The 21,269-nt window shown below is 42.7% G+C and overlaps 1 protein-coding gene across 2 annotated transcripts in view; it reads right to left on the minus strand.

Moving 5' to 3' along the window:
- Positions 1–21,269, minus strand: part of LOC110508036 (voltage-gated potassium channel subunit beta-1) — a 264,532-nt gene that overhangs the window by 192,692 nt on the left and 50,571 nt on the right. Inside the window, exon 1 of one of the 2 annotated variants that reach the window (XM_036964965.1) lies at positions 18,050–18,498. The exons of the other annotated variant lie outside the window; for it this stretch is intronic. Within the exon in view, the coding sequence (XP_036820860.1) occupies positions 18,050–18,249 (200 nt within the window). The 5' untranslated portion in view covers positions 18,250–18,498. Of the gene's footprint in view, positions 1–18,049; positions 18,499–21,269 lie in introns of those variants that run through there. 2 annotated transcript variants of the gene reach the window in all.

Consider the following 21,269-nt stretch of genomic DNA (forward strand, 5'->3'; position numbering starts at 1 on the left):
TGTTCCTCTCCATTCTCTATAGTAGCTGTTTCTCTACCTCTCCATTCTCTATAGTAGCTGTTTCTCTACCTCTCCATTCTCTATAGTAGCTGTTTCTCTCCATTCTCTATAGTAGCTGTTTCTCTACCTCTCCATTCTCTATAGTAGCTGTTTCTCTCCATTCGCTATAGTAGCTGTTTCTCTAGCTCTCCATTCTCTATAGTAGCTGTTTCTCTACCTCTCCATTCTCTATAGTAGCTGTTTCTCTACCTCTCCATTCTCTATAGTAGCTGTTTCTCTCCATTCTCTATAGTAGCCCGTCCTCTCCATTCTCTATAGTAGCTGTTTCTCTCCATTCTCTATAGTAGCTGTTTCTCTACCTCTCCATTCTCTATAGTAGCTGTTTCTCTCCATTCTCTATAGTAGCTGTTTCTCCACCTCTCCATTCTCTATAGTAGCTGTTCCTCTCCATTCTCTATAGTAGCTGTTTCTCTACCTCTCCATTCTCTATAGTAGCTGTTTCTCTCCATTCTCTATAGTAGCTGTTTCTCTACCTCTCCATTCTCTATAGTAGCTGTTTCTCTACCTCTCCATTCTCTATAGTAGCTGTTTCTCTCCATTCTCTATAGTAGCCCGTCCTCTCCATTCTCTATAGTAGCTGTTTCTCTCCATTCTCTATAGTAGCTGTTTCTCTACCTCTCCATTCTCTATAGTAGCTGTTTCTCTCCATTCTCTATAGTAGCTGTTTCTCCACCTCTCCATTCTCTATAGTAGCTGTTCCTCTCCATTCTCTATAGTAGCTGTTTCTCTCCATTCTCTATAGTAGCAGTTTCTCTCCATTCTCTATAGTATCTGTTTCTCTCCATAATCTACAGTAGCTGTTTCTCTCCATTCTCTATAGTAGCTGTTTCTCTCCATTCTCTATAGTAGCTGTTTCTCTACCTCTCCATTCTCTATAGTAGCTGTTTCTCTATCTCTCCATTCTCTATAGTAGCTGTTTCTCTCCATTCTCTATAGTAGCTGTTTCTCTCCATTCTCTATAGTAGCTGTTTCTCTACCTCTCCATTCTCTATAGTAGCTGTTTCTCTCCATTCTCTATAGTAGCTGTTTCTCTCCATTCTCTATAGTAGCCCGTCCTCTCCATTCTCTATAGTAGCTGTTTCTCTCCATTCTCTATAGTAGCTGTTCCTCTCCATTCTCTATAGTAGCTGTTTCTCTACCTCTCCATTCTCTATAGTAGCTGTTTCTCTCCATTCGCTATAGTAGCTGTTTCTCTAGCTCTCCATTCTCTATAGTAGCTGTTTCTCTACCTCTCCATTCTCTATAGTAGCTGTTTCTCTCCATTCTCTATAGTAGCTGTTTCTCTCCATTCTCTATAGTAGCTGTTTCTCTCCATTCTCTATAGTAGCTGTTTCTCTCCATTCTCTATAGTAGCTGTTCCTCTCCATTCTCTATAGTAGCTGTTTCTCTACCTCTCCATTCTCTATAGTAGCTGTTTCTCTCCATTCGCTATAGTAGCTGTTTCTCTAGCTCTCCATTCTCTATAGTAGCTGTTTCTCTACCTCTCCATTCTCTATAGTAGCTGTTCCTCTCCATTCTCTATAGTAGCTGTTTCTCTCCATTCTCTATAGTAGCTGTTTCTCTACCTCTCCATTCTCTATAGTAGCTGTTTCTCTACCTCTCCATTCTCTATAGTAGCTGTTTCTCTCCATTCTCTATAGTAGCTGTTTCTCTACCTCTCCATTCTCTATAGTAGCTGTTTCTCTCCATTCTCTATAGTAGCTGTTCCTCTCCATTCTCTATAGTAGCTGTTTCTCTCCATTCTCTATAGTTGCTGTTCCTCTCCATTCTCTATAGTAGCTGTTCCTCTCCATTCTCTCTAGTAGCTGTTTCTCTCCATTCTCTATAGTAGCTGTTCCGCTCCATTCTCTATGGCAGCTGTTCCTCTCCATTCTCTATAGTAGCTGTTCCTCTCCATTCTCTATAGTAGCTATTTCTCTCCATTCTCTATAGTAGCTGTTCCTCTCCATTCTCTATAGTAGCTGTTTCTCTCCATTCTCTATAGTAGCTGTTTCTTTCCATTCTCTATAGTAGCTGTTCCTCTCCATTCTCTATAGTAGCTGTTTCTCTCCATTCTTTATAGTAGCTGTTTCTCTCCATTCTCTATAGTAGCTGTTTCTCTACCTCTCCATTCTCTATAGTAGCTATTTCTCTCTATTCTCTATAGTATCTGTTTCTCTACCTCTCCATTCTCTATTGTAGCTGTTCCTCTCCATTCTCTATAGTAGCTGTTTCTCTCCATTCTCTATTGGAGCTGTTTCTCTCCATTCTCTATAGGAGCTGTTTCTCTCCATTCTCTATAGTAGCTGTTTCTCTACCTCTCCATTCTCTATAGTAGCTGTTTCCCTCCATTCTCCATAGAAGCTGTTTCTCTCCATTCTCTATAGGAGCTGTTTCTCTCCATTCTCTATAGTAGCTGTTTCTCTACCTCTCCATTCTCTATAGTAGCTGTTCCTCTCCATTCTCTATAGTAGCTGTTCCTCTCCATTCTCTATAGTAGCTGTTTCTCTCCATTCTCTAAAGTAGCTGTTTCTCTACCTCTCCATTCTCTATAGTAGCCCGTCCTCTCTATTCTCTATAGTAGCTGTTTCTCTCCATTCTCTATAGTAGCTTTTCCTCTCCATTCTCTATAGTAGCTGTTTCTCTCCATTCTCTATAGTAGCTGTTTCTCTCCATTCTCTATAGTAGCTGTTTCTCTCCATTCTCTATAGTACCTGTTTCTCTACCTCTCCATTCTCTATAGTAGCTGTTTCTCTCCATTCTCTATAGTAGCTGTTTCTCTCCATTCTCTATAGTAGCCCGTCCTCTCCATTCTCTATAGTAGCTGTTTCTCTCCATTCTCTATAGTAGCTGTTCCTCTCCATTCTCTATAGTAGCTGTTTCTCTACCTCTCCATTCTCTATAGTAGCTGTTTCTCTCCATTCGCTATAGTAGCTGTTTCTCTAGCTCTCCATTCTCTATAGTAGCTGTTTCTCTACCTCTCCATTCTCTATAGTAGCTGTTTCTCTCCATTCTCTATAGTAGCTGTTTCTCTCCATTCTCTATAGTAGCTGTTTCTCTACCTCTCCATTCTCTATAGTAGCTGTTCCTCTCCATTCTCTATAGTAGCTGTTTCTCTCCATTCTCTATAGTAGCTGTTTCTCTACCTCTCCATTCTCTATAGTAGCTGTTTCTCTACCTCTCCATTCTCTATAGTAGCTGTTTCTCTCCATTCTCTATAGTAGCTGTTTCTCTCCATTCTCTATAGTAGCTGTTTCTCTACCTCTCCATTCTCTATAGTAGCTGTTTCTCTCCATTCTCTATAGTAGCTGTTCCTCTCCATTCTCTATAGTAGCTGTTTCTCTCCATTCTCTATAGTAGCTGTTTCTCTACCTCTCCATTCTCTATAGTAGCTGTTTCTCTCCATTCTCTATAGTAGCTGTTCCTCTCCATTCTCTATAGTAGCTGTTTCTCTCCATTCTCTATAGTTGCTGTTCCTCTCCATTCTCTATAGTAGCTGTTCCTCTCCATTCTCTCTAGTAGCTGTTTCTCTCCATTCTCTATAGTAGCTGTTCCGCTCCATTCTCTATGGCAGCTGTTCCTCTCCATTCTCTATAGTAGCTGTTCCTCTCCATTCTCTATAGTAGCTATTTCTCTCCATTCTCTATAGTAGCTGTTCCTCTCCATTCTCTATAGTAGCTGTTTCTCTCCATTCTCTATAGTAGCTGTTTCTTTCCATTCTCTATAGTAGCTGTTCCTCTCCATTCTCTATAGTAGCTGTTTCTCTCCATTCTTTATAGTAGCTGTTTCTCTCCATTCTCTATAGTAGCTGTTTCTCTACCTCTCCATTCTCTATAGTAGCTATTTCTCTCTATTCTCTATAGTATCTGTTTCTCTACCTCTCCATTCTCTATTGTAGCTGTTCCTCTCCATTCTCTATAGTAGCTGTTTCTCTCCATTCTCTATTGGAGCTGTTTCTCTCCATTCTCTATAGGAGCTGTTTCTCTCCATTCTCTATAGTAGCTGTTTCTCTACCTCTCCATTCTCTATAGTAGCTGTTTCCCTCCATTCTCCATAGAAGCTGTTTCTCTCCATTCTCTATAGGAGCTGTTTCTCTCCATTCTCTATAGTAGCTGTTTCTCTACCTCTCCATTCTCTATAGTAGCTGTTCCTCTCCATTCTCTATAGGAGCTGTTCCTCTCCATTCTCTATAGTAGCTGTTTCTCTCCATTCTCTAAAGTAGCTGTTTCTCTACCTCTCCATTCTCTATAGTAGCCCGTCCTCTCTATTCTCTATAGTAGCTGTTTCTCTCCATTCTCTATAGTAGCTTTTCCTCTCCATTCTCTATAGTAGCTGTTTCTCTCCATTCTCTATAGTAGCTGTTTCTCTCCATTCTCTATAGTAGCTATTTCTCTCCATTCTCTATAGTACCTGTTTCTCTACCTCTCCATTCTCTATAGTAGCTGTTTCTCTCCATTCTCTATAGTAGCTGTTTCTCTACCTCTCCATTCTCTATAGTAGCTGTTCCTCTCCATTCTCTATAGTAGCTGTTTCTCTCCATTCTCTATAGTAGCTGTTCCTCTCCATTCTCTATAGTAGCTGTTTCTCTACCTATCCATTCTCTATAGTAGCTGTTTCTCTCCATTCTCTATAGTAGCTATTCCTCTCTATTCTCTATAATAGCTGTTTCTCTACCTCTCCATTCTCTATAGTAGCTGTTTCTCTCCATTCTCTATAGTAGCCCGTCCTCTCCATTCTCTATAGTAGCTGTTTCTCTCCATTCTCTATAGTAGCTGTTCCTCTCCATTCTCTATAGTAGCTGTGTCTCTACCTCTCCATTTTCTATAGTAGCTGTTTCTCTACCTCTCCATTCTCTATAGAAACAGTTTCTCTCCATTCTCTATAGTAGCTGTTTCTCTCCATTCTCTATAGTAGCTGTTTCTCTCCATTCTCTACAGTAGCTGTTTCTCTACCTCTCCATTCTCTATAGTAGCTGTTTCTCTACCTCTCAATTCTCTATAGTAGCTGTTTCTCTAGCTCTCCATTCTCTATAGTAGCTGTTTCTCTACCTCTCCATTCTCTATAGTAGCTGTTTCTCTCCATTCTCTATAGTAGCTGTTCCTCTCCATTCTCTATAGAAACGGTTTCTCTCCATTCTCTATAGTAGCTGTTTCTCTCCATTCTCTATAGTAGCTGTTTCTCTACCTCTCCATTCTCTATAGTAGCTGTTTCTCTCCATTCTCTATAGTAGCTGTTCCTCTCCATTCTCTATAGTAGCTGTTCCTCTCCATTCTCTATAGTAGCTGTTTCTCTACCTCTCAATTCTCTATAGTAGCTGTTTCTCTAGCTCTCCATTCTCTATAGTAGCTGTTTCTCTACCTCTCCATTCTCTATAGTAGCTGTTTCTCTCCATTCTCTATAGTAGCTGTTCCTCTCCATTCTCTATAGAAACTGTTTCTCTCCATTCTCTATAGTAGCTGTTTCTCTCCATTCTCTATAGTAGCTGTTTCTCTACCTCTCCATTCTCTATAGTAGCTGTTTCTCTCCATTCTCTATAGTAGCTGTTCCTCTCCATTCTCTATAGTAGCTGTTTCTCTCCATTCTCTATAGTAGCTGATCCTCTCCATTCTCTATAGTAGCTGTTTCTCTCCATTCTCTATAGTAGCTGTTTCTCTCCATTCTCTATAGTAGCTGTTTCTCTCCATTCTCTATAGTAGCTGTTTCTTTCCATTCTCTATAGTAGCTGTTCCTCTCCATTCTCTATAGTAGCTGTTTCTCTCCATTCTTTATAGTAGCTGTTTCTCTCCATTCTCTATAGTAGCTGTTTCTCTACCTCTCCATTCTCTATAGTAGCTATTTCTCTCTATTCTCTATAGTATCTGTTTCTCTACCTCTCCATTCTCTATTGTAGCTGTTCCTCTCCATTCTCTATAGTAGCTGTTTCTCTCCATTTTCTATTGGAGCTGTTTCTCTCCATTCTCTATAGGAGCTGTTTCTCTCCATTCTCTATAGTAGCTGTTTCTCTACCTCTCCATTCTCTATAGTAGCTGTTTCCCTCCATTCTCCATAGAAGCTGTTTCTCTCCATTCTCTATAGGAGCTGTTTCTCTCCATTCTCTATAGTAGCTGTTTCTCTACCTCTCCATTCTCTATAGTAGCTGTTCCTCTCCATTCTCTATAGTAGCTGTTCCTCTCTATTCTCTATAGTAGCTGTTTCTCTCCATTCTCTAAAGTAGCTGTTTCTCTACCTCTCCATTCTCTATAGTAGCCCGTCCTCTCTATTCTCTATAGTAGCTGTTTCTCTCCATTCTCTATAGTAGCTTTTCCTCTCCATTCTCTATAGTAGCTGTTTCTCTCCATTCTCTATAGTAGCTGTTTCTCTCCATTCTCTATAGTAGCTATTTCTCTCCATTCTCTATAGTACCTGTTTCTCTACCTCTCCATTCTCTATAGTAGCTGTTTCTCTCCATTCTCTATAGTAGCTGTTTCTCTACCTCTCCATTCTCTATAGTAGCTGTTCCTCTCCATTCTCTATAGTAGCTGTTTCTCTCCATTCTCTATAGTAGCTGTTCCTCTCCATTCTCTATAGTAGCTGTTTCTCTACCTATCCATTCTCTATAGTAGCTGTTTCTCTCCATTCTCTATAGTAGCTATTCCTCTCTATTCTCTATAATAGCTGTTTCTCTACCTCTCCATTCTCTATAGTAGCTGTTTCTCTCCATTCTCTATAGTAGCCCGTCCTCTCCATTCTCTATAGTAGCTGTTTCTCTCCATTCTCTATAGTAGCTGTTCCTCTCCATTCTCTATAGTAGCTGTGTCTCTACCTCTCCATTCTCTATAGTAGCTGTTTCTCTACCTCTCCATTCTCTATAGAAACAGTTTCTCTCCATTCTCTATAGTAGCTGTTTCTCTCCATTCTCTATAGTAGCTGTTTCTCTCCATTCTCTACAGTAGCTGTTTTTCTACCTCTACATTCTCTATAGTAGCTGTTTCTCTACCTCTCAATTCTCTATAGTAGCTGTTTCTCTAGCTCTCCATTCTCTATAGTAGCTGTTTCTCTACCTCTACATTCTCTATAGTAGCTGTTTCTCTCCATTCTCTATCGTAGCTGTTCCTCTCCATTCTCTATAGAAACTGTTTCTCTCCATTCTCTATAGTAGCTGTTTCTCTCCATTCTCTATAGTAGCTGTTTCTCTACCTCTCCATTCTCTATAGTAGCTGTTTCTCTCCATTCTCTATAGTAGCTGTTCCTCTCCATTCTCTATAGTAGCTGTTCCTCTCCATTCTCTATAGTAGCTGTTTCTCTACCTCTCAATTCTCTATAGTAGCTGTTTCTCTAGCTCTCCATTCTCTATAGTAGCTGTTTCTCTACCTCTCCATTCTCTATAGTAGCTGTTTCTCTCCATTCTCTATAGTAGCTGTTCCTCTCCATTCTCTATAGAAACTGTTTCTCTCCATTCTCTATAGTAGCTGTTTCTCTCCATTCTCTATAGTAGCTGTTTCTCTACCTCTCCATTCTCTATAGTAGCTGTTTCTCTACCTCTCCATTCTCTATAGTAGCTGTTTCTCTCCATTCTCTATAGTAGCTGTTCCTCTCCATTCTCTATAGTAGCTGTTTCTCTCCATTCTCTATAGTAGCTGATCCTCTCCATTCTCTATAGTAGCTGTTTCTCTCCATTCTCTATAGTAGCTGTTTCTCTCCATTCTCTATAGTAGCTGTTTCTCTCCATTCTCTATAGTAGCTGTTTCTTTCCATTCTCTATAGTAGCTGTTCCTCTCCATTCTCTATAGTAGCTGTTTCTCTCCATTCTTTATAGTAGCTGTTTCTCTCCATTCTCTATAGTAGCTGTTTCTCTACCTCTCCATTCTCTATAGTAGCTATTTCTCTCTATTCTCTATAGTATCTGTTTCTCTACCTCTCCATTCTCTATTGTAGCTGTTCCTCTCCATTCTCTATAGTAGCTGTTTCTCTCCATTCTCTATTGGAGCTGTTTCTCTCCATTCTCTATAGGAGCTGTTTCTCTCCATTCTCTATAGTAGCTGTTTCTCTACCTCTCCATTCTCTATAGTAGCTGTTTCCCTCCATTCTCCATAGAAGCTGTTTCTCTCCATTCTCTATAGGAGCTGTTTCTCTCCATTCTCTATAGTAGCTGTTTCTCTACCTCTCCATTCTCTATAGTAGCTGTTCCTCTCCATTCTCTATAGTAGCTGTTCCTCTCTATTCTCTATAGTAGCTGTTTCTCTCCATTCTCTAAAGTAGCTGTTTCTCTACCTCTCCATTCTCTATAGTAGCTGTTTCTCTCCATTCTCTATAGTAGCTGTTTCTCTACCTCTCCATTCTCTATAGTAGCTGTTCCTCTCCATTCTCTATAGTAGCTGTTTCTCTCCATTCTCTATAGTAGCTGTTCCTCTCCATTCTCTATAGTAGCTGTTTCTCTACCTATCCATTCTCTATAGTAGCTGTTTCTCTCCATTCTCTATAGTAGCTATTCCTCTCTATTCTCTATAATAGCTGTTTCTCTACCTCTCCATTCTCTATAGTAGCTGTTTCTCTCCATTCTCTATAGTAGCCCGTCCTCTCCATTCTCTATAGTAGCTGTTTCTCTCCATTCTCTATAGTAGCTGTTCCTCTCCATTCTCTATAGTAGCTGTGTCTCTACCTCTCCATTCTCTATAGTAGCTGTTTCTCTACCTCTCCATTCTCTATAGAAACAGTTTCTCTCCATTCTCTATAGTAGCTGTTTCTCTCCATTCTCTATAGTAGCTGTTTCTCTCCATTCTCTACAGTAGCTGTTTTTCTACCTCTCCATTCTCTATAGTAGCTGTTTCTCTACCTCTCAATTCTCTATAGTAGCTGTTTCTCTAGCTCTCCATTCTCTATAGTAGCTGTTTCTCTACCTCTACATTCTCTATAGTAGCTGTTTCTCTCCATTCTCTATCGTAGCTGTTCCTCTCCATTCTCTATAGAAACTGTTTCTCTCCATTCTCTATAGTAGCTGTTTCTCTCCATTCTCTATAGTAGCTGTTTTTCTACCTCTCCATTCTCTATAGTAGCTGTTTCTCTCCATTCTCTATAGTAGCTGTTCCTCTCCATTCTCTATAGTAGCTGTTCCTCTCCATTCTCTATAGTAGCTGTTTCTCTACCTCTCAATTCTCTATAGTAGCTGTTTCTCTAGCTCTCCATTCTCTATAGTAGCTGTTTCTCTACCTCTCCATTCTCTATAGTAGCTGTTTCTCTCCATTCTCTATAGTAGCTGTTCCTCTCCATTCTCTATAGAAACTGTTTCTCTCCATTCTCTATAGTAGCTGTTTCTCTCCATTCTCTATAGTAGCTGTTTCTCTACCTCTTCATTCTCTATAGTAGCTGTTTCTCTCCATTCTCTATAGTAGCTGTTCCTCTCCATTCTCTATAGTAGCTGTTTCTCTCCATTCTCTATAGTAGCTGATCCTCTCCATTCTCTATAGTAGCTGTTTCTCTCCATTCTCTATAGTAGCTGTTTCTCTCCATTCTCTATAGTAGCTGTTTCTCTACCTCTCCATTCTCTATAGTAGCTTTTTCTCTCCATTCTCTATAGTAGCTGTTCCTCTCCATTCTCTATAGTAGCTGTTTCTCTCCATTCTCTATTGGAGCTGTTTCTCTCCATTCTCTATAGGAGCTGTTTCTCTCCATTCTCTATAGTAGCTGTTTCTCTACCTCTCCATTCTCTATAGTAGCTGTTTCCCTCCATTCTCCATAGAAGCTGTTTCTCTCCATTCTCTATAGGAGCTGTTTCTCTCCATTCTCTATAGTAGCTGTTTCTCTACCTCTCCATTCTCTATAGTAGCTGTTCCTCTCCATTCTCTATAGTAGCTGTTCCTCTCCATTCTCTATAGTAGCTGTTTCTCTCCATTCTCTAAAGTAGCTGTTTCTCTACCTCTCCATTCTCTATAGTAGCCCGTCCTCTCTATTCTCTATAGTAGCTGTTTCTCTCCATTCTCTATAGTAGCTTTTCCTCTCCATTCTCTATAGTAGCTGTTTCTCTCCATTCTCTATAGTAGCTGTTTCTCTCCATTCTCTATAGTAGCTATTTCTCTCCATTCTCTATAGTACCTGTTTCTCTACCTCTCCATTCTCTATAGTAGCTGTTTCTCTCCATTCTCTATAGTAGCTGTTTCTCTACCTCTCCATTCTCTATAGTAGCTGTTCCTCTCCATTCTCTATAGTAGCTGTTTCTCTCCATTCTCTATAGTAGCTGTTCCTCTCCATTCTCTATAGTAGCTGTTTCTCTACCTATCCATTCTCTATAGTAGCTGTTTCTCTCCATTCTCTATAGTAGCTATTCCTCTCTATTCTCTATAATAGCTGTTTCTCTACCTCTCCATTCTCTATAGTAGCTGTTTCTCTCCATTCTCTATAGTAGCCCGTCCTCTCCATTCTCTATAGTAGCTGTTTCTCTCCATTCTCTATAGTAGCTGTTCCTCTCCATTCTCTATAGTAGCTGTGTCTCTACCTCTCCATTCTCTATAGTAGCTGTTTCTCTACCTCTCCATTCTCTATAGAAACAGTTTCTCTCCATTCTCTATAGTAGCTGTTTCTCTCCATTCTCTATAGTAGCTGTTTCTCTCCATTCTCTACAGTAGCTGTTTCTCTACCTCTCCATTCTCTATAGTAGCTGTTTCTCTACCTCTCAATTCTCTATAGTAGCTGTTTCTCTAGCTCTCCATTCTCTATAGTAGCTGTTTCTCTACCTCTCCATTCTCTATAGTAGCTGTTTCTCTCCATTCTCTATAGTAGCTGTTCCTCTCCATTCTCTATAGAAACTGTTTCTCTCCATTCTCTATAGTAGCTGTTTCTCTCCATTCTCTATAGTAGCTGTTTCTCTACCTCTCCATTCTCTATAGTAGCTGTTTCTCTCCATTCTCTATAGTAGCTGTTCCTCTCCATTCTCTATAGTAGTTGTTCCTCTCCATTCTCTATAGTAGCTGTTTCTCTACCTCTCAATTCTCTATAGTAGCTGTTTCTCTAGCTCTCCATTCTCTATAGTAGCTGTTTCTCTACCTCTCCATTCTCTATAGTAGCTGTTTCTCTCCATTCTCTATAGTAGCTGTTCCTCTCCATTCTCTATAGAAACTGTTTCTCTCCATTCTCTATAGTAGCTGTTTCTCTCCATTCTCTATAGTAGCTGTTTCTCTACCTCTCCATTCTCTATAGTAGCTGTTTCTCTCCATTCTCTATAGTAGCTGTTCCTCTCCATTCTCTATAGTAGCTGTTTCTCTCCATTCTCTATAGTAGCTGTTTCTCTACCTCTCCATTCTCTATAGTAGATTTTTCTCTCCATTCTCTATAGTAGCTGTTTCTCTCCATTCTCTATAGTAGCTGTTTCTCTGCCAATAACTGTTATCTCAGAACCTCAGGGCTCCCGAGTGGTGCAGTGGTCTTAGACACTGCATCTCAGCGCAAAAGGTGTCACTGCAGTACCTGGTTTGAATCCAGGCTGCATCACATTAGCACACGACAATTGGCATAAATGTTGTCCGGTTTTGGCTGGGGTAGGCCGTCATTGTAAATAAGAATTTGTTCTTACTGACTATCCTGGTTATGTAAATAATACAAATCTCCTCCATTTCTTCTTAACTGCCAGAGCAGATTATTGCCAACGCACGTTGATGGGTTGTGTGTGTGGGGTGTGTGTGAATGTTTTTAAAGTATACCGTAATAAGAGTAGAGAAGATAACGCGACCCTACTGGGTCATGCCTCCTGTTAGTAGAAGACAATAGAGTACTGAGTGATCTACACAGACACAACAAGCTCCAGCCTTAGTGTCGTTAACAGTAACCCCAGCCTTTCCTCCCCCATTGCAAAAAAAGCCCTGCTCTGCCCACTGCATGCTACATAATTAATGTCCTTCTGATAGTCTGACAGAACTGTGGTCCTATACTGACAGTTTGACAGCATTGTGGTCCAATACAGACAGCCTGACAGCACTGTGGTCCTATACTTACAGTCTGAGAGCACTGTGGTCCTAAAATGACAGTCTGACAACACTTTGATCCAATACTGACAGTCTGACAGCACTGTGGAACTATACAGACAGTCTGACAGCACTGTGGTCCTATACTGACAGTCTGACAGCACTGTGGTCCTATACTGACAGTCTGACAGCAATGTGGACCTATACTGACAGTCTGACAGCACTGTGGTCCAATACTGACAGTCTGACAGCACTGTGGACCTATACTGACAGTCTGACAGCACTGTGGTCCAATACTGACAGTCTGACAGCACTGTGGACCTATACTGACAGTCTGACAGCACTGTGGTCCAATACTGACAGTCTGACAGCACTGTGGACCTATACAGACAGTCTGACAGCACTGTGGTCCAATACTGACAGTCTGACAGCACTGTGGAACTATACAGACAGTCTGACAGCACTGTGGTCCTATACTGACAGTCTGACAGCACTGTGGTCCAATACTGACAGTCTGACAGCACTGTGGACCTATACAGACAGTCTGACAGCACTGTGGCCCAATACAGACAGTCTGACAGCACTGTGGTCCTAAACTGGCAGTCTGACAGCACTTTGGTCCTATACAAACAGTCTGACAGCACTGTGGACCTATATTGACATTCTGAGAGCACCCTGGACCGATACAGACAATTTGACATTACTGTGGACCTATACTGACAGTCTGATGGCACTGTGGTCCTATACTGACAGTCTGACGGGACTGTGGTCCTATACAGAGAATCTGATAGCACTGTGGTCCTATACTGACAATCTGACAGCACTGTGGTCCTATATAGATAGTCTGACAACACTGTGGTCCAATCTGATATTCTGACAGCACTGTGGTCCTATACTGACAGTCTGACAGCACTGTGGTCCTATTCTGACAATCTGACAGCACTGTGGACCTATACTGACAATCTGACAGCATGATGGACCTATTCTGACAATCTGACAGCACGGTGGACCTGTACTGACTGTCTGACAGCATTGTGGTCCAATACTGATATTCTGACGGCACTGTGGTCCTATACTGATATTCTGACAGCACTGTGGTCCTATTCTGACAATCTGACAGCACTGTGGACCTATACTGACAATCTGACAGCATGATGGACCTATTCTGACAATCTGACAGCACGGCGGAACTATACTGACAGTCTGATGGAACTGTGGACGTATACTGACAATCTGACAACACAATGGTCCTATGCTGATAGTCTGACAGCACTGTTGACCTATACAGACAATCTGACATCCCTGTGGACCTATACTGACAATCTGACAGCATGGGGGACCTTTACTGACAGTCTGAGGGCACTGTGGACCTATAATGACAATGTGACAGCACGGTGGTCCTAAACTGACAGTCTGACAGCACTGTGGAATGATACAGACATTCTGACAGCACTTTGGTCCTATACTGACAATCTGACAGCACAGTGGTCCTATACAGACAGTCTGACAGCTCTGTGGTCCTACAATGACAGTCTGACAGCACTGTGGTACTATACTTACAATCTGACAGCAGTGTGGACCTACAATGACAGTCTGACAGCACTGTGGTCCCATACTGATATTCTGACAGCACTGTGGAAATAAACAGACAATCCGACAGCATATTGGTCCTATACTGATATTCTGACAGCAGTGTGGTCCTATACTGACAATCTGACAGCACTGTGGTCCTATACTGATATTCTGACAGCAGTGTGGTCCTATATAGACAGTCTGACAGTACTATGGTCCTTTTCCGACAATATGACAGCACTGTGGACCTATACTGACAGTCTGACAGCACTGTGGACCTACAATGACAGTCTGACAGCACTGTGGTCCTATACTGATATTCTGACAGCACAGTGGTCCTATGCTGACAGTTTGACAGCACTGTGGTCCTATGCTGAGAGTTTGACAGCACTGTGGTCCTATGCTGACAGTTTGACAGCACTGTGGTCCTATGCTGACAGTTTGACAGCACTGTGGTGCTATGCTGACAGTGTGACGGCAATGTGGTCCTATACTGACAGTCTGACAGCACTGTGGACCGACACTGACAGTCTGACAGCACTGTGGTCCTATACTGATAGTCTGACTGCACTGTTGTACAATACAAACAATTTGACAGCACTATTGTCCTATACTGTCAATATGACAGCACTGTGGTCCAATACTGACGATTTGACAGCACTGTGGACCTATACAGACAATCTGACAGCACTGTGGACTTATACTGAAAATCTGACAGCACTGTGGACCTATACTGACAATCTGATGGTACTGTGGTCCTATACAGACAGTCTGACAGCACTGTGGACTTATACTGACAGTCTGACAGCACGGTGGACATATATTGACAATCTGAGAGCACTGTGGACCTATACAGACAATTTGACAGCACTGTGGTCCTATACGGGCATTCTGACAGCAGTGTGGTCCTATAGTGATAGTCTGACAGCACTTTGGTGCTATACACACAATTTCACAGCACTATTGTCCTATACTGACAATCTGACAGCACTGTGGATTTATACTGAATATCTGACAGCACTGTGGACCTATACTGACAATCTGACAACACTGTGGACCCATTCAGACAATATGACAGCACTGTGGATCTATACTGACAGTATGACGGCACTGTGGTCCTATGCTGACAGTCTGACAGAACTGTGGTTCTTTTCAGACAATCTGACAACACTGTGGACCTATTCTGACCTTCTGACTGCATTGTGGTCCTATTCTGAAAATCTGACAACACTGTTTACCTATCCTGACAATCATACAGCACTGTGGACCTATACTGACAATCTGATGGAACTGTGGCCCTATAAAGACAGTCTGACAGCACTGTGTATTTATATTGACAATCTGACAGCACTGTGGACCTATACAGACAGTCTGACAGCACTGTGGACCTATACAGACAGTCTGACAGCACTGTGGCCCTATACAGACAGTCTGACAGCACTGTGGCCCTATAAAGACAGTCTGACAGCACTGTGGCCCTATAAAGACAGTCTGACAGCACTGTGGCCCTATACAGACAGTCTGACAGCACTGTGGCCCTATACAGACAGTCTGACAGCACTGTGGCCCTATACAGACAGTCTGACAGCACTGTGGCCCTATACAGACAGTCTGACAGCACTGTGGCCCTATAAAGACAGTCTGACAGCACTGTGGACCTATACAGACAGTCTGACAGCACTGTGGCCCTATACAGACAGTCTGACAGCACTGTGTATTTATATTGACAATCTGACAGCACTGTGGACCTATACAGATAGTCTGACAGCACTGTGGACCTATACTGACAGTACGGTGGACCTATATTGACAATCTGAGAGCACTGTGGACATATACAGACAATTTGACAGCACTGTGGACCTATACTGATATTCTGACAGCACTGTGGTCCTATACTGACAATATGACAGCACGGTGGATCTATACTTACAGTCTGGCGTCACTGTGGTCCTGTACAGACAATCTGACAGCACTGTGGACCTATACTGACAGTCTGACAGAACTGTGGTCCTTTTCAGACAATCTGACAGCACTGTGGACCTATACAGACAATTTGACGGCACTGTGGACTTGTGCTGTTCTATTGAAACCCCTCTGTCATCATGTACTGTGAGAGGGATAGGATCCTGTGAGTTTAATTTATGTGTGTGCACGAGCATTGCCATTCAAATTGAGCTCATCATCTGGCCACATTTCCTGTGCTTTCAGCCTAACAGTGTGTAAAAAGCGAGAGAGCGCACGCACGCACACACACACACACACATTCAAACACACACAGCCACACAGTGTCCATCAGTATAATTACAGCAGAGGGACCAGAGAGAGTCTGTCTCCTCTCAGGACGGGAGCACACTGCTAAGTACTGTAAAACTGGCTCCTATGTGTGAGTGTGTGTGTGTGTGTGTGTGTGTGTGTGTGTGTGTGTGTGTGTGTGTGTGTGTGTGTGCGCGCGTGTGCGTGCGTGCGTGCACACGTGCGCGTGCACGTGTGCGTGTGCGTGTGTGTGTGGAGGAGAGAGAGAGAGAGAGAGAGAGAGAGAGGAAGAGAGACTGACACCAAATCCCAATGAGATTTCCCACATTGCTCACCAGGGGGACATTATTGAGGAGATAATGACTGGGGTCATGATTTTAAAGTACTCACCAGGGGAACATTATAGAGGGGATAATGACTGGGGTCATGATGTTAAAGTGCTCACCAGGGGGACATTATAGAGGGGATAATGACTGGGGTCATGATTTTAAAGTGCTCACCAGGGGAACATTATAGAGGGGATAATGACTGGGGTCATGATGTTAAAGTGCTCACCAGGGGGACATTATAGAGGAGATAATGACTGGGGTCATGATGTTAAAGTGCTCACCAGGGGAACATTATAGAGGGGATAATGACTGGGGTCATGATGTTAAAGTGCTCACCAGGGGGACATTATAGAGGAGATAATGACTGGGGTCATGATGTTAAAGTGCTCACCAGGGGGACATTATAGAGGGGATAATGACTGGGGTCATGATGTTAAAGTGCTCACCAGGGGGACATTATAGAGGAGATAATGACTGGGGTCATGATGTTAAAGTGCTCACCAGGGGGACATTATAGAGGGGATAATGACTGGGGTCATGATGTTAAAGTGCTCACCAGGGGGACATTATAGAGGAGATAATGACTGGGGTCATGATGTTAAAGTGCTCACCAGGGGGACATTATAGAGGGGATAAGGACTGGGGTCATGATTTTAAAGGATGATGATGTTCCTTCTGTCCTTCCTACTGTAGTGTCTTTTCTACTGTTGTGTCCTTCCTGCTGTAGTCTCCTTCCTACTGTCCTTCCTACTGTTGTTTTCTTCCTACTGTTGTGTTTTTCCTACTGTTGTGTTCTTCCTAGTGCCCTTCCTACTGTAGTGTCCTTCATGCTGTCCTTCCTGCTGTCCCTCCTACTGTATTTCCTACTGTACTTCCTACTGTAGTGTCTTTCCTACTGTCCTTCCTACTGTCTTTCCTACTGTCCTTCCTACTGTCCCTCCTACTGTTTTTCATACTGTCCTTCCTACTGTCCTTCCTACTGTCCCTCCTACTGTAGTGTCCTTCCTACTGTCCTTCTTACTGTCCTTCCTGCTGTCCCTCCTACTGTACTTCCTACTGTAGTGTCCTTCCTACTGTCCTTCTTACTGTCTTTCCTACTGTCCTTCCTACTGTCCCTCCTACTGTCTTTCCTACTGTCCTTCCTACTGTAGTGTCCTTCCTAGTGTCCTTCCTACTGTAGTGTCCTTCATGCTGTCCTTCCTGCTGTCCCTCCTACTGTATTTCCTACTGTAGTGTCCTTCCTACTGTCCTTCCTACTGTCCCTCCTACTGTAGTTTCATTCATGCTGTCCTTCCTTCTGTCCTACCTACTGTCCTTCCCACTGTCCTTCCTACTGTCCTTCCTACTGTCCTTCCCACTGTCCTTCCTACTGTCATTCCTACTGTCCTTCCTACTGTCCTTCCTACTGTCATTCCTACTGTCCTTCCTACTGTCCTTCCTACTGTCCTTCCTACTGTCATTCCTACTGTCATTCCTACTGTCCAACCTACTGTAGTGTCTGAATCCCTACCTGTACTGCACCCTCATCTCTCCACAATGACTCACTCTCTCTCACTCTCTCTTTCTGCCTTTTTCTCTCTCCCTCACACACATAAACAAACGCACAGACACAATGGCAAAATGTACACAGATACAAACACAGGGTGAGCTTGGAGTGGTAAATATATGGAGAGAAGACAAACCAGGAAAGATATTCAAACAGCAAGAGACGACTTGACACAAACAAAACAAATACTAGTCCAAGATATATGTATACTTAGAGTACGTTAATGACACAACACACACTCTATACCATCCCCCAGCTTTAGCCACGCACGCACGCACGCACGCACACACACACGCACGCACGCACGCACGCACGCACGCACGCACGCACGCACGCACACACACACACACACACACACACACACACACACACACACACACCTGTATTTCATGCCGGTCAGTTTCCCCGTGGACTCTTTGAGGGAGATGTGGTGTCGGGGTGCGAACGCCCCAAAGCTGCGTGCTATGATGGCCACAGTTCTGAACTTGGCCCGGGCTGCATTGCCCGGACTGGAGGTATTCTTGTGGTCCCCATTTCCACGTTTCATGTGGGGGTCCGTACATGCTATAGACACCTGCATTGCTGGGCTGGATGGACCGACTGACACTCTCAGAGAAATGTACAGGACAGAGAGTCCAAGAGAAGTGAATGAACAGAGAGTTGCAAAAAATTAAACAGAGACGGTCCGTGAGAATCTTAAAAAATGTCTTGATTTTTTGTTGAAATGCTCTGTTGGTGTTAAAATGTCCTCGTTAAAATGTCCTCCTCGTTAAAATGTCCTCCTGGTTAAAATGTCCTCCTGGTTAAAATGTCCTCCTGGTTAAAATGTCCTCCTGGTTAAAATGTCCTCCTGGTTAAAATGTCCTCCTGGTTAAAATGTCCTCCTGGTTAAAATGTCCTCCTGGTTAAAATGTCCTCCTGGTTAAAATGTCCTCCTGGTTAAAATGTCCTCCTGGTTAAAATGTCCTCCTGGTTAAAATGTCCTCCTGGTTAAAATGTCCTCCTCGTTAAAATGTCCTCCTGGTTAAAATGTCCTCCTGGTTAAAATGTCCTCCTGGTTAAAATGTCCTCCTGGTTAAAATGTCCTCCTGGTTAAAATGTCCTCCTGGTTAAAATGTCCTCCTGGTTAAAATGTCTTCTTTCCGTGTTAAAGTGTTGTTTATTTCTCAGAAGTGTTGTTCTGAAAATGTCTTCTGGATGTCGTAGGTCCTTCCTTCTGAAAGGAAAGGTCAGTCCTTACAGAAAAGAGATGGCAGAGACTCGTTTGTTGTCCAGAAAAACACGAACTTCCCCCTTCTTCTAATTCCTTCCTGTCTTCTCCTGGAGAGAATATCTGAACGTGGTCAAAAGACTGCCAGAGTCAGAACGCTGAGAGAGATTCCAGAGGGTTGCGATGGGAGTAGAATCTGGTCAGGACTGGTCATCAAGTCTAGTTTAACCACAGAGAGAGAGAGAGGGAGGAGAGGGTGAGGGAGGAGAGTGATGGGGGGGGTGATGGCGTCAGAGGAGGGGTGAGGAGAGGGAGGAGGAGGTGATCTCAGGACGGGGCAAGCTGCTCTGTCATCCTTCACCTCGCTCCGCTCTCTGGCTTCTTCTTTTGATGTATTTTTCTCCAAACCTTTTTCACGTTCTCTTGCTCCAGCCTGCCGGTGTTAATGTTTATCACTGATGTGTCTCTGCCCCAGATTCCCCTCTTCACTCTATCGCCTCTTATATTCTATTTCTCCCAGTTATTATGTCACTGTCCTCTTCTTTTCTTTCGTTGTTGTGTTCTCAGCACTATAGCTCCATCTCCTCTGGTGGTCCTATCGGGGAGTGAGAGGAATGGAGCGCAGCTCTCGCTCTCTCTCTCTCTCTCTTGCTCTCTCTCTCTCTCTCTCTCTTTTGCTCTCTCTCAGAAAGATTACTGCTACTGTAAGTACTGGGCAAGTCAGCAATATAACACACACACACACACACACACACACACACACGCAATATATGTATTTGGATCATTGTATACAGAAGAATTCAGAACAGATCCATGTATGTTCTGTTCTCCATCAGGAAGAGAAAAAGGACTGGGTGATAAATGCTTCTGTTGGGTGGGGAAATAAACAGGGAGGAGGGAGGAGGAGGTGTGGAAAATGCCTGGAATCAGGGAAGAGAGGGAGAGTAAAGCATGTAGTCACTGAATGAAAAAACACAAACAAGCACACACACACACGCACACGCACACACGCACACGCACACGCACACACACGCACACGCGTGCACACGCACACCCACACACACACACACACACACACACACACACACACACACACACACACACACACACACAGGTTTATCATGATCTTCGGTGTCTCTGGTGACATGTCTGTCAAAGAGGAACACTGCCAATCTAAACTGTGCTGACAAAGGCTTCAAACTGACACGTGGCTGTGATTCACGAGAGTTTGTACTCAGTGGGTTACGTTGAAACAACCTGTTTGTACCCAGTGGGTTACGTTGAAACAACCAGTTTGTACCCAGTGGGTTACGTTGAAACAACCAGTTTGTACCCAGTGGGTTACGTTGAAACAACCCAACTTCATTCTCTGTATCTCTGCATCTCTACAATATTGTATAAAAATCATTACAGTTTGAAAGTTCCCATGGATCAATTCCATTTCAATCAAATGTATTTAATAAGGACCCTTTTTTTTTTACATCAGCCGATGTCACAAAGTGCTATACAGAAACCCAGCCTAAAACCCCAACCAGCAAGCAATGCAGGGTGTAGAAGCACGGTGTTTTGTACACGGCATAATACTGACGGAATGATTTAGTATTCTGTGCACTTATTGCCGGTAATAGTGAACACAACTGCAAACATTTAATATTTTGCCAACGAAACACTTAACGGTTATTTTTGTATTCGTTGATGACATTTGTATTTAATGTTTTGTAAAAAGGGATCTGAGATATGCAGTGGTGATTTTAGCGTGTACATCTTGGTGGGGCAAACTCAACAAAAATTATGTTTTTGATGCATGCCAGCAAAGCCACTACACAACACAACACTAAACAATACATTAATTGCACTATAATGGTGCCAAATGGTGCCCCACAAACTGTTAGGGCCGACATAAAGCTGTCCCAACAACAGAGATTTCTTTTCAGCACCATGGAGTGAATCCTTACCACTGCTTCACCTGACTATCAGCGGAGCCTTGTCTGGCAGTGAAACATTTCATTCAGCCTCATTTACTGCCTTAAAAAAAACATGGCTGATATGGCTGACTTGCTTAACAACAACCACTTCGACAACATCCGGTGAAATTGCAGAGTGCGAAATTCGAAATAAATATTTAACTTTCATAAAATCACAAGTGCAGTACACCAAAATACAGCTTAACTTCTTGTTAATCCAGCCGCCGTGTCAGATTTAAAAAAGCCTTTACGGCAAAAGCAAGCCATGCTATTATCTGAGGACAGCACCCAATCAAACAAACACATATTTCATCCCGCCAGGCGCGACACAAAATTCAGAAATAACGATGTAATTCATGCCTTACCTTTGAAGATCTTCTTTTGTTGGCACTCAATATGTCCCATAAACATCACAATGGTCCTTTT

The sequence above is a fragment of the Oncorhynchus mykiss genome, chromosome 27 (genome assembly GCF_013265735.2).
Source record: "Oncorhynchus mykiss isolate Arlee chromosome 27, USDA_OmykA_1.1, whole genome shotgun sequence".
Lineage (NCBI taxonomy): Eukaryota > Metazoa > Chordata > Actinopteri > Salmoniformes > Salmonidae > Oncorhynchus > Oncorhynchus mykiss.